The 13,625-nt window shown below is 40.4% G+C and overlaps 1 protein-coding gene across 2 annotated transcripts in view; it reads right to left on the bottom strand.

Moving 5' to 3' along the window:
• Positions 1-13,625, bottom strand: part of rcor1 (REST corepressor 1) — a 107,351-nt gene that overhangs the window by 54,459 nt on the left and 39,267 nt on the right. For both annotated transcript variants that reach the window (XM_020532668.2, XM_020532670.2), the window contains exon 3: positions 7,578-7,658. In XM_020532668.2, the coding sequence (XP_020388257.1) occupies positions 7,578-7,658 (81 nt within the window). The remainder of the gene's footprint in view (positions 1-7,577; positions 7,659-13,625) is intronic.

Here is a 13,625-nt window from a genome sequence, read left to right as displayed (position 1 = left end):
CGGCGGCGACAGCGTTTGATGGGACAGCCGCGGCAGATGGGCAACGCAGCGGCGACAGCGTTTGATGGGACAGCCGCGGCAGATGGGCAACGCAGCGGCGACAGCGTTTGATGGGACAGCCGCGGTAGATGGGCGGCGACAGCGTTTGATGGAGTGCGGCGGCAGATGGACAACGCGACGGCGACAGCGTTTGATGGACAGTGGCAGCAAATGGGCAACGCGGTGGCAACAGCGTTTGATGGAGTGCGGCGACGGATGGGCAACGCAGTGGAGGCAGCGGCAGATGGTGTTAGCATTGCCCGTTACTCAGTGATTAATTTACTCGACAGCATTACTGCAGTCATTTTTATTGATATATTCTGAATAATGAGCCTGAAACTCACAATTAAGACAGACAAATTAACTAGATGGTTGTAAATATTAACCAGCATAGCTTTGCTTAGGAGTTCAGTTAAAATTTTTAACTGAACATCCTCACTCCAAATAAGGGCAAAGAATTAGCATATAAATAGGAAATTGTTAATCTCAAAGATTGGATTTTCAACTTAAATTTCTATAAAAAGACAGTAAAGAAACAGGATGGTAATACCATAAAGCAGAGATTGTTCCACAAGCTCCTTCCTCGTAACCAATAGTGCACTATACCATCCTGCTGACATTCTAAACACCAGCTTTACAAACCTGTATACAAAAGTTTGTTTTTATTTGTTCTTAGGATGACTGTAAATGTTGACCCTCCCCATGACACTGACCATCCAAATTTTCTTATTGAACTGCCACAGTTTATGTCGTGTAGGAACAGAGTTCTAGGATTTTTGGCCTGGCAACAGTGAAGGAACAGCAGCAATATATAATTCAAAGTAATGATAGTGCGCAACCTGCAGGGATATTTGCATTCTCATGGGTCTTCTGGCCCTGTCCTTCTGGCGGATACAGGCTAGAGATTTGGAACATGTTGAACAAGTCTTTGTGAGCTACTGCAGCATATCTCAATTGTTACATGTCAAAACTAAACAGGGTGATGGATTTCAGTGCATGCCACGCAGCCAACCAACAAAAAAAATAAATTTCAATAACTGTTCAGAGAATTACAGTTGCATTTTCATCTCTCCTCCCTGTTTCACATGTACTTATTTCAAATCTGTCAACAATTAGCTGATGTCCTCATAGTCATCAACAACTAAATTTGATTACAGTAAATATAAGGCTAATGTAATTCAAATTTATCTGTTTGTTTCATTTACACATTACTTGCTATTTTCAGCACACTCACTACATTTGTTACAGTAAGGTCACGAGACCACATGCTGGAATCCGACAGCATCCCAGAGTTAATCAGTAAAAATTGTGCAACGTAACAATATTTTCTATTTCAAATAAGCGCCTGTTTTTCTGACAAAAAAGAGATTATGGTTATCGCATCAACTACATCCTGTGGCAAAAACTTTTATCCCACAAAATCACTGAAGAAATATTCCCCATCCATTTTGCCGTGACAATTGATTACCCTCAAGACATGATGAACTGCTAACCCAATTTGAAGGTTTCTCATGATGAGTTGATCAAATATTTCTTGATATCAAAATCCAGGATGGTTAGCAGAAGGTGCTTATATATACTACTTATAATGGAGAGCAAGGCAATATCTCAGATATGAGAAAAGTTCCATTTTCAGTGGGCAAAACAGTTCCTGGAAGTGGGGATGTTCTTAAAGAAAAATAAATTTCAGGAACTGGGAGAGTTAAGATGCAAGCTATTCCACATTGTGTGTCACCGATATGGGAAGTCAAAATAGGGGTTGGCTATCTAATGATAGCATCCCCAAACTACAGATGACAGCTAATGTAGCACGTGACTATAATTAACTCTGACCAATAAAATAAGGGACACTTCCACAGGGCTGTTATGCTGATAAGGCCAGAGACCAGAAATGGAGGGACCAGAAACCTGGATGGGAGGGGTACCAAGCCCCTTACAACATTACACACACTTCCTTATAGTCTGCCTTCCCAAACTTTCTAATGCTCAACACATTGTCACATTACAAATGTATGTCCCCTCTCAACACCTCACTCAACAGTCCAGCCCCTCATCCCCCAGCTGTCAGACCCCTGGATGCGCAGAGCATCCAGGTATCAATTCTAACAGTCAAATCTGGAGGAGACAGAAAGAATGAATTAGGGTTCCTCTACCTCTTCATTTGAAGAATTTTGACAATAGTTAACAGTGATTTAGATTCAATGCAATGCAAGAATTTAAGAGCATAATTGAATTCTACCCACCATGACTGAAGGCCTGACTCCAGGGCCCAGGACTACACATATGGATCTGGGGCTCTAGCAGTCCCACAATGGTTAGAGCAGGGCCACACCGGTGCCCTGGATTTCTGACACAGAGGGTCTGATCCAACACCACCAGACCTACCACACTCTTTCACCTGGGTTCCTTGACTCAAGTCCACTTCCAAGTAGACAGATCGCAGCTCTCATGCTGGGATGCACCACAGCAGCATTTGCTCAAGCTGCAAAGATGTGCAGAACAAGAGGAATTTCCCAGTAGATTTTTTTAAAAATCACTACACAACAAAAAATATATTTTATAATTTATTGAAAAAAATTTGACAATGATGAAAAATACTTGAGATCATGACAATTCATCGTCTACCATAATTCTACATGCACGTCTCAATCATGCTTTCTATCAAAAAGTTAACAATACTTTTGCTTTTTACTTCCTGGTTTGCTGTCTGCAAGAATTCTTTAAGTTGATTGGCTGATCAAGCTGTTTGATTAGTTTATAGCTACTGATCAGCACATATCTGTAGTTGGCACCAAATGCTAAGTCACATTAGAATAGAGGAAAAATCAACACTGTAGCTCATGAGAAGCTTGATGGTCAGTGATATATGCAGTTACTTCACTATCCTTTTTCATTGTGATTATTACTGACAAAGATCCTAATAATCTAACTTCTAATCAGGCATTTTTTGGGGGAAGAGGATGACAATAGCTTGACCCTGCTGAAACAAAGACTTGCAGTTGTCGACATTTTGCATAAATTTAAACATACTACAGTCCCAAACCGCTGGGATGAAAGTTGTGTTTTAAACAAGAATCAGCCACAATGGAGGGCATTAGAGAGTGGTTATTGTGCTTTTGCAAAACCTATACATTCAGCGCAATTTGGAAATTTCACTGCAAGACTTTTTTTAAGCCATGAACAAATCAAAGTCAATGCATTCACAGTAGATGCTAACATTGCCAAAGTTTACTTTTACATAGCTTGCGAATCAGTACTGTCCACAAACACAGAAGAATATGACTCCAGAGTCAGGGTTAATAACCAATCTTCTGAAGTAAATAAGTTGCAGCTGAGTAAGCCCAAGGCCCCAGAGTGGAACAGCTGCAAGAAGGGTCACCTTGTCAAAGTGAGATGAAAGAATACAAATGGAGAAAATGCCAGCTGGAGGAATGGGCAATCACAGTGCATACACAGTTCTCAAGCAGCAGCAGGTCAATGATGGACCAAATTTAAAAGTTAGTAATCTTCTTTCATATTACAAGAGGAGTTTTTTTTCAAAGATATCTAAAAATGAGAGAGAGGGGCAAGAGTGGATATTGGACCACTGGAAAATGAGACTGGAGAAGTAGGAATGGAGAATGTCAGTTTTCACAATGGAAGACACCAACAGGATACCAGAACTTCAAGTCAGTCAGGGGACAGAGGTGAGTGTAGTGGGCATCACCAAGGAAAAAGATGCTTGCAAGTTGAAAAGGTCTGAAGATGGATAAATCACCCAGACCAGATGGACTACACCCCAAAGTTCTGAAGGAGGTTAGCCAAGGAGATTGTAGAGGCATTGATGGTGATATTTCTGGAATCGCTAGAGTCAGGTAGGGTCCCAAAGAACTAGAAAATGGCTAATGTAAGAAGGGAAAGAGGCAGAAGACAGGAAGCTTTGGCCATTTAGTCTGACCTCAGTCATTGGCAAGATTTGAGAATCCATTATTAAGGATGAGATTGCAGAATACTTGGAAGTGGATGGTATAACAGGGTTGAGTCAGCACGGCTTTGTCAAAGGGAGGTCATGCCTGACAAATCTGTTCGAATTCACTGAGGTGGTAACAAGTAAGTTAAACAAAGGAGAGCCCATGGATGCAATCCAGTTGGATTTCCAGAAGGCCCTTGACAAGGTGCTGCACAGAAGCCTATCAAGTAAGAGCCTATGGTGTTAGAGGCAAGGTGCTAGCACAAATAGATGATTGCCTTCTGCTGGTCAGACAGAGAGTAGGGATAAAGGAGTCTTTTTCAGAATGGAGTTCTGCAGAGGTCAGTGCTGGGACCATATCTATTCATACAATCTGCCCTCAGTCCTTTCATCCATTGTGTCATCTGCAAATTTAGCAAAGATATTACCATTATTCCCTCCAGACTGATCTCAAAACTCCATGGCCTTGGTCTTGGCTCCACCCTCTGCAACTGAATCCTCAACTTCCTGATCCACAGACCGCAATCAGTGAGGATAGATAACTACACCTCCTCCACAATAACACTCAACACTGGAGCCCGCCCCCAGAGATGCATCTTCAGTCCCCTACTGTACTCCCTTTACAACTCTGACCGCGTTGCCAAATTCCAAATGAACACCATCTACAAGTTTGCTAACAACACCACCATAGTGGGACGGATATCTAACAACGACAAGTTAAACTACAGGAGGGAGATAGAGGGCTTGGTGACGTGGTGCAATGAGAACAATCTCTCTCTCTCGACATCAGCAAAACTAAAGAACTGATCATTGACTTCAGAAAGAAAGGAGGAGAACACGCCCCCATCTACATCAACGGAACGGAGGTTGAGAGGGCTGAGAGCGTCAAATTCCTCGGAGGGACGATAACTGACAATGTGTCCTGGACTTCCCACGTAGATGCGACAGTCAGGAAGGCACAACAAATGCCTCTTCTTCCTCAGGTGGCTCAGAAAATTTAGCATGTCCATAAGGTCCCTCACCAACTTCTACAGATGCACCATAGAAAGCATAACAGCCTGGTACGGCAGCTGCTCTGCCCAGGACCATAAGAAACTGCAAACGTGTGCATGGTCCAAACCACCACGGAAGCCAACCTTCCATCCATGGACTTTATTTACACGGCTCACTACAGAGGAAAGGCTGCCAACAAAGATCCATCACAACCTGGTAATGATCGCCTACATTCTCTTCTGTCAGGCAGAGGACACAGAAGCCTGAACACATGTACGATCAGGTGCAGGAACAGCTTCTTCCTGGCTGTTATCAGACTAATGGAGTCTAGCCTTAAATAACACTGATCTCACCTCGCACACACCCTGTGCAATGTAACCTGTAGGCCTCTAAGTCTTTTTGATCTGTACATCCTTTGCCTACTATGATCTATCTGTACCACTTGTAAACAAAGCTTTTCACTGTATTTCAATACACACGACAATAAATGAATCCATCAATTGATAGTTGGAGGAACAGGTAGTGTGAGGAAGCAGTGAGGTCGCAGAAGGACTTGGACACGCTAGTGATCGGGCAAAGTGGCGGCAATTGGAGTACAATGTGGCAAAATGTGAAGTGATTGACTTTGGTAGGAAAAATAGATGCGTAGGCTATTTTCTAAATAGGAAATGGTTTTGGAAATCTGGAGTACAAAGGGACTTGAGAGTCCTAGTTCAGGATTCTCTTAAGGTTAACATGTAGGTTCAGTCAGAGTTAGGAAGGCAAATGCAATGTTAAGATTCATTTCAAGAGGTCAAGAAAACAAAAGCAGAGAATTGCTGCTGACACTGTACAAGGCTTTGGTCAGATCACATTTGGAATATTGTGAGAAGTTTTGGGTCCCGTTTCTAAGGAAGGACGTGCTGACGTCATAGAGGCCCAGAGGAGGTTTACAAGAATGATCCTGGGGATGAAAGGCTCGTATTTTATGAGGAGTTGTGAAGCACTCTGGGGTCTGTACTCAATGACATTTATAAGGATTGCGGGAATACTTACAGAATACTCGGGGTCCTGGTTAGAGCAGATGTGGAGACGATTTTTCCACTAGTAGCACAGATTAGGATCAGAGGGCACAGACTCAGTGAAAGGACTGAGATGTGGAAGAGTTTCTTCAGAGGGATGTGACAATAAGTGTCTTCAAGACATAGACAAGTAGGTTCTTGATCAGTAAGGGGATTCAGAGTTAGGGGAGAAGGCAAGAGAATGAGGTTGAGAAACATATCAGCCATGGTTAGCCAAATAGCCTAATTCTGCGCCTAAATCTTATGGTCATTGCAGTATATTAAGTACTGTACACATTATGCCACAACCTGGGGCATAGAGACTTGAACCCAGATCTTTTACCACTGTGACAACAGAGCTGTGGTAAGCACTGTAATCTGAGTAGCATTGGATGCAAGACCAGTTAACAAGGTTGACAGAGGGGCATCAATTAGCATGACAAGTTTGAGTAAGCAGCAAATGGAAAAGCAAAAAAAATCTCAGATTTATGAAATTATCGAAAAAAAAAGTTCCCATATTGACAAGGAGTGCGTTTTTTTTTCCTTATACATGACTGGAATTAAGTGCAAAATTGCCCATCACTATAATGAAGTGATAAGAACCAGCGTTGTTAGGAAGAAACTAAATTGGTCAGATTAAACTGAAAGCAAAATTTGCAACATAAAATGAGTCAAATACCAAAGCCCAACAAATAAATTCAAGAATTTAAGATGAACATATGGGCTCAGAGGAACACAAGCCTTATCCAGAGGCATATGCTCCAAGAGAGAATATAGACAAGAAGTGAAAAGACTTGAGGTTATGGGTAATTTGAGTTACTCCCATGGTGGCTATGTAAGAATGAGCTGTTAGTTGTCAGAGGTTGTGTTGTGTAGACCTAGAGTGGCAATTGCTAAAAAAGGTACAGATCACTGTGGTTATTTGATCTGCATGATCAACATACAAGAATGAGTTTGACAGTCTAGCCAAAAGTTATTTGATGAATGGGGTTATGCAAGGACATAACACACGGTGTAACTGCATAGGTCAAGCAGAAGAAAAGCCCCCATTAGTACCATCACAACCACAGAAATGGCTAGCTAGACTAGGAGAGGGTGCACATAGATTTTCCAGATATTCATTATGATCGATAGTCAAAACGGGTGCAAGGGTTTCCAACGATTTGAACAATGAGCAAAACTCTTCATATCTTGCATAGTTTGCATGTTGTTTACAGTTTCCTCTGGGAATCTGTCTGATAATGGACACTTGTGTCATTGGCTGAATACCAGCTGAATTGTTCTTTAAGGCCAGCAGAGAACGAGATTTTCATGATTGAAGGCACCATTATGACAGAAGACAGCAAATCATCCACGCAGGGAAACAAAGTCATATGAGTGGAGTAAGAGAAAGAAGAAAAACATACAAAATGGAAGCTGAAGATCCAGTAGAAACCATTTCTAAGCAATTTGGAAATAAAGCCATTTGAACATTTTTCATTTTAGAAACCTTTTTAAAAGATCAGACTATAAACATTCATTTTTATTTTAAATATTACATTTAAGTGCAAACTTACATTTAGACTCAGAGATATTCTGGTTAGGCGACCAGACCAGCATTCCAAGATTCTCTCTTTCCTGGCAATGCTTTGCAACTTCTGTGTGGGGAGAAAAATTGAAAAGATAGAGTTTATATTCACCACATATACAGTTAAAATTTAATACTAAATACCAAAGCTAATAGGTAGTAGTTACATTATAACTACATATATAACTTTAATTACACCAGGCTGCTATATGTTTTGAGGCTGTGCGGGAAGAGGGGTGTGCTGGAAACAAATGGGGAGCAACTTAGGATAGATTGGCGTAAGCAGATGGCTTCCCTTGTGATTTTTTAAAATTCACTCATGGAGTATAGCCATCGCTGGCTGGTTCAGCATTCACTGCTTGCCCCCAGTTGCCCTTGTGGTGGTGGTGAGCTGCCTTCTTGTACCACTATAGTCCATGTACTGAATTTCAAAGAGGATCAAATATTCATTCACCATTCACAATTTCTAGATTCAAATTTCTCTTCCACCATTCATCCCTTTCCCCATACAAGTTATTTCAATGTTACAATGTTACAAGTGTGCTGATTAGCACACTTTTAATTTAGCAGATGCATAGACGTATTTGCATATCGCAAGTTTGAATAGGTTGTCATTTAATAAAATTTAGCAACAACAGCAATAATTCTGATGCACATGCACGATAACAGGACACTCCTTGCAGAAGTCACTGAAATGTTAAAATACTGCTTTGCTACTTTTGGAAACAGCTATGCCATAATTAATTTTGTGGAACTGCAACTTTAAAATCATGTCTCAAAATTGGAAAGGTGCATTACAAAAATTTATTAGCATATATACTTTCAACATCTGAAAGGGTAAAGCTGGAAATTCAGCATGTTATTTGCAATGGAAAATCTCACTACAATGCAGTAAATTGTAATCTTATCCAATTCACAACAATGCAAATTGTGTTGGGGCTGCACGGTAGATCAGTGGTTAGCACTGCTGCCTCACAGCAGTCACCTAGGTTCGATTCTGGCCTCGAGCAACTGTCTGTGTGGAGTTTGCACATCCCTGTGTTTGCTTTAGTTTCACCTGGGTGCTCCAGTTTCCTCCCACAGTCCAAAGATGTGCAGGTTAGGTGGATTGGCCATTCTAAAATTTCCCATGCTGTAGAGGGTAGGTGGATTAGCCATGCAAAATACAGGGTTATAAGGATTGGTGGGGGGGTGGGGATACTCCTCGGAGAGTTGGTAGGGACTCGATGGGCCGAACGGCCTGCTTCCACACTGTAGGGATTCTATGATTCTATAATCAATGATTTGTTCCCTGGTTGAAAACAAAATCAACATGCAGCACAAAAATGATTTTGACGAATTTCAAACGAGTTGGTTGACACAAATCTGAAAAGTTTATGGTTATTTTCGACACAAAAAATGCACAAGAATGAACATGACTAAACATATGTTGCTTCAATTTAAAAAAGTCAAATGACATCTAATAATAACTACATTGAGCACAGGAAATTAGTAAAATTTCCCACTGTACAACTAATTTTGCACACTCCAAATCAGGAGCTCTAACAAGATACATTGTGCATTTTTTTTTTTAAATAACAGCGTCAAAATCACCTAGTATCTGTTGAGCAGTGCGATCATTTTATGAAAGTTGAATCATTCCTTCAGCTTATGCACATAAAGGAATAATGAAAGCCAAGATGAAATAAGTAAAACTGACCTAAGTAATTCTCCTTACTTACCGCTTTTTGTTTTAAAATCCTTTTTTTTTAAATTAAAGAAGATAGACTATTTGCACTCCTCCTGTAATGACTGGAACTCAGTTCAGGTTCAGTCGTAGTAGCATCAAACATCCTGCATGATTTATATCAGGCAACAATTGATTCAAGCAGTTCTCACCAAAACCAGAAGCATCATGGCAAATCTTTGTGGATTTATCCAGATTTTAAAAAAATAGAAGTACAATGCACTGCTAATTATGTAGGTAAAAGCTAACATCACAAGCCACACTACAAAAATATTAGACTAGCCTATATTCAAACACTTTTTAAATACTTTATTCATCGAATGAGTGTTGCTGGTTTCTCACCTCTTTTTTGCCCTATGGAAGACAGCATGAATCACCTTCTGAAAATGCTACACAATCAGGGGTATAGGTACAGCCAGACATATTATTGCTAGAAAAGGAGTTCCAGAATGAAAGTACGTGGATCAGCAGAAATGCACAGGTAGCGTTCCCACGTCATAGGGTCTGTTTCTGTGCCGTATGACTCTTCGGTCCATGCCAACTATAATCCCAAACTAAATTAATCCCACCCCTGCCCCTGTGCTTGGCCCATATCGCTCCAAACATTTCTTGTTCATCTTCTTATCTAAGATGTCTTTTAAACGTTGTAACTATACCCACATACACCACTTCACCTGGAAGTTCATTCCACACACGAATTACTCAAGTCCTTTTCAAATCTTTTTCCTTTCACCTTAAAAATATGCCTTGAAACCCCATACCCTAGAGAAAAGACACCTGTCATTCATCTTATCTATACCCCTCATGATTTTATAAAAAACGTTATAAGGTCACCCCTCAACTTTCAGCACTGAAAGTACAAGCAGATTACAGCCCAAGTACAATTGAAAGTTTGAAATCAGAAATGATATAAATGTTCAACAGGTCAGATAATAGTTAAGAGAGAAACAGAGTTAAATATATCGGGTTGATGATCTTTTATCAGAACTGTGGAAGGTTTGAGATGTTGCCGCTGACAGGGTACAAGACAGGGCAACTAAGTGGCCGAGGAGTTAATCCTCCAGTGTCAAAGGGAATGATGACAGGACAAGGCAAAAACGAAAAATGTACCTAGAAGTGGGTGCATTACATTTTGAAACCAAAATAAGGTAAATCAAAGAAACTATTTTGGACGAGAATACAGGAAGCATTGTCAATAAGTTTGCATATGACACCAAAATTGGTGGTAAAGTAAACAGTGAAGAAGTTTATCTAAGATTAGAAAGGGATCTTGATCAACTGGGCCAACGGGCCAAGGTGCGGCAGACGGAATTTAATTTGGATAAACGTGTTGCATTTTGGCAAGACTTGCACAATTAATGGCAGGGCCCTGGAGCGTACTGCTGAACAGAGACACCTAGGAGTTCAGGTATATAGCTCTTTGAAAGTTGCTTCACAGGTAGACAGGATGGAAACATTGGTGTTTGACATGCTTGGCTTCATTGCTCAGACCATGAGTGTTGGAGTTGGGACGCACAGGATGTTGGTGAGGCCACTTGAGGTACTATATACAGTTCTAGTCACCCTGCTATAGGGAGGATATTAAATTAGAAAGGATGCAGAAGAGATTTACAAGGAATTATCAGGACTGGAAGGTTTGAGTTATGAAGAGAGGCCGGACCGGCTGGGGCTTTTCTTTTCCAATGAAGCAGAGGTGGTTGAGGGGTGACCTTATGAACGTTTATAAAATCATAGATAAGGTGAATAGCAAAGGTCTTTTTGCCTAAGGTAAGGGAGCTCAAAACTGGAGGGCATAGGTTTAAGGTGAGAGGAGAAAGATTTAAAAAAGGGACCTGAGCAGCAACTTTTTCCAAAGAGGGTTTATGGATATGTGGAATGAACTGTTTCCTGACTGCATGTTTTGACTTATTTAGTCTATTGTGATGCTTTATTAAAACACATCTAGAAATCTACATTTGCTGTTTACTTTAAACATCTACGAAACAAGATTGCACCATAAAAGGACTGCTGAGCAAGCAACAGAATACAATACCAACTGCTTCAGAGATAGTAGGAACTACCGATGCTAGAGAATCCGAGATAACAAGGTGTAGAGCTGGATGAACACAGCAGGCCAAGCAGCATCAGAGGGGCATTTCTGAAGAAGGGTCCAGACCCGAAACATCAGCTTTCCCGCTCCTCTGATGCTGCTTGGCCTGCTGTGTTCATCCAGCTGTACACCCAGTTATCTCACAATACCAACTGTGAAGTCACAGTCATGAAGCTGAGCGATAGCAGTTCCAAATATACACCTGGGAAGTAGTTGCTTTAAAAGCAATAGCTTATAAAGCAAAAAGTTAGGTCCGTCCATTATGTGGATTCTTCTAAAACTGTTTTCAATGGTAACAATTGTTTCATATGCACTGTGCCTCACAGGTCACTAGATATAAATAAAAATTAATCCTACACAGGTTCACATCATGAACAGAATAAAAGTAGATTCTGTGCAAGAAAAATGAAATACTAGATTACATAAAGCATTACAAAAACTAAAAGCAGGCAGAAGAGGCAATTAACCTCAAATAAAAATCAAAAGAACTGCGGATGCTGTAAATCAGGAACAAAAACAGAGTCGCTGGAAAAGCTCAGCAGGTCTGGCAGCATCTGTGAGGGAGAAAACAGAATTAACGTTTCGGGTCCAGTGACCGTTCCTCAGAACTGGGGATGGATTCCGAGGAAGGGTCACCGGACCCGAAATGTTAACTGTTTTCTCCTTCACAGATGCTGCCAGACCGATTAAACTCGAATACTAGGCAAGTGACGGCATTTCAGCCAAGAATCAAGTAAATGGTAAGCTGAACGCTGCTATCAAAAAAACTAATCAACGCTATGTCTATTTCACATTTTATTCATGGTCAAGACTATGTTGGTCAAGGATTTGCAGAAAATTTCATACTTGTCCTCCAAGAATTCCTTTCTCAGCCAGTACAACAATCGGCAGCAATAAAGAATACGCTAACTTGTATCTAATTCTGGCTGACAGATGAAATTCAAGTTTCAAACAAATAATTAGAACCATCGGATACCAGCACTTGGATAACATGAGCAAGCCAAACTCCTTAACAGAGCAAGTGGCTTGCTCCACTGTTCTATGAGAAGGAGGAAAGAGGAAAAAAAGAGGAATTATTTACCCATCCATGCAGCTCCACGAAACTACCTTTAGGATTTGTATACTAGTTTACAAATGTATAGTCTCAGATTGCCACACTTGCATCGACAGCCTGAACTAGACAAGCACTATTATAACATATTTCTCATATATTCTTAGTATTTTTACAGTCTATAAGAATCAGAAACTTGTAGTTTGTGAACATTTAACAGCACATATTTTAATAGCTTTGGTGTATTTAAGCGCTACACATTGGAAATGGTCTACATTATCCTACTCGTGAATGGATACAAAATTCCAACAGACTGAAGAAACCATATAAGCCTATGGCCTAGAGGAACCTAATTTCATCTACTTCACCCTTTCAACCAATATATAATATGGTACATCGCAACAATACTTGATGAGAAAACACGAATTGGTCAAATTCTGTAAAATAAATCAGACTAAAAAACCTATCTACCCACCATAAAATGGAAGAAACATAGAAGCAATGAAAAAAAAGCACAAAAAATACAATTTAGGAAGAAAAAGAAAATTCCAAGAAACTGAGCAATGCCGAAGGTCAAGCAAACACAGATTTTATCTGTAGCTATACTGAAAAAAGACAAATAGTTCCATTTAAAGTGCTGTAATTTTAAAAACATACTAGAAAGACCAAGAATCCGATCCCCATCATGGAGAAATTAAATTGTTCAACAAAGAACTGTAGCAGTAGGTAGAAGAGATGTATAAATTGAATTGTATGTTACTTTACCCAGTCAGGTTTTCCAATTAAGTATGCTCCTGTTTGTCAGGATTATAGTCTGACTTTAATGTCAAGGCAGCAAATAAAGTTTGAGAACACACTAAAAACAAAATGAGGAAATAGAAATAACTTCCATTATATAATACTTCTCACTACACAAGGTCATGATGATGTGCTGTAGTGCCAATTTATTTTCTTTCATGGGATGCAAGTGTCACTGGCACACCGAGCACTGACTGCCATCCTCAACACCATTGCAATCCATGTGATGGAAGTAAACTGACAGTGGTCTTTGGGAATGAGTTCCAAAACAATTGGCCCAGCAAGTGTAAACGGTTCCAACTCAGATATTGACAGAAACTTCAGGTGGTCAGGCCCCCACACACATGCTGCCTTTGTTCATCTAGTTAGTAGA

The sequence above is a fragment of the Rhincodon typus genome, chromosome 8 (assembly GCF_021869965.1).
Source record: "Rhincodon typus isolate 14 chromosome 8, sRhiTyp1.1, whole genome shotgun sequence".
Taxonomy (NCBI): Eukaryota; Metazoa; Chordata; class Chondrichthyes; order Orectolobiformes; family Rhincodontidae; genus Rhincodon; species Rhincodon typus.
Note: the sequence above shows the minus strand (reverse complement) of the source record. Positions and strands in the feature narration are given on the sequence as shown.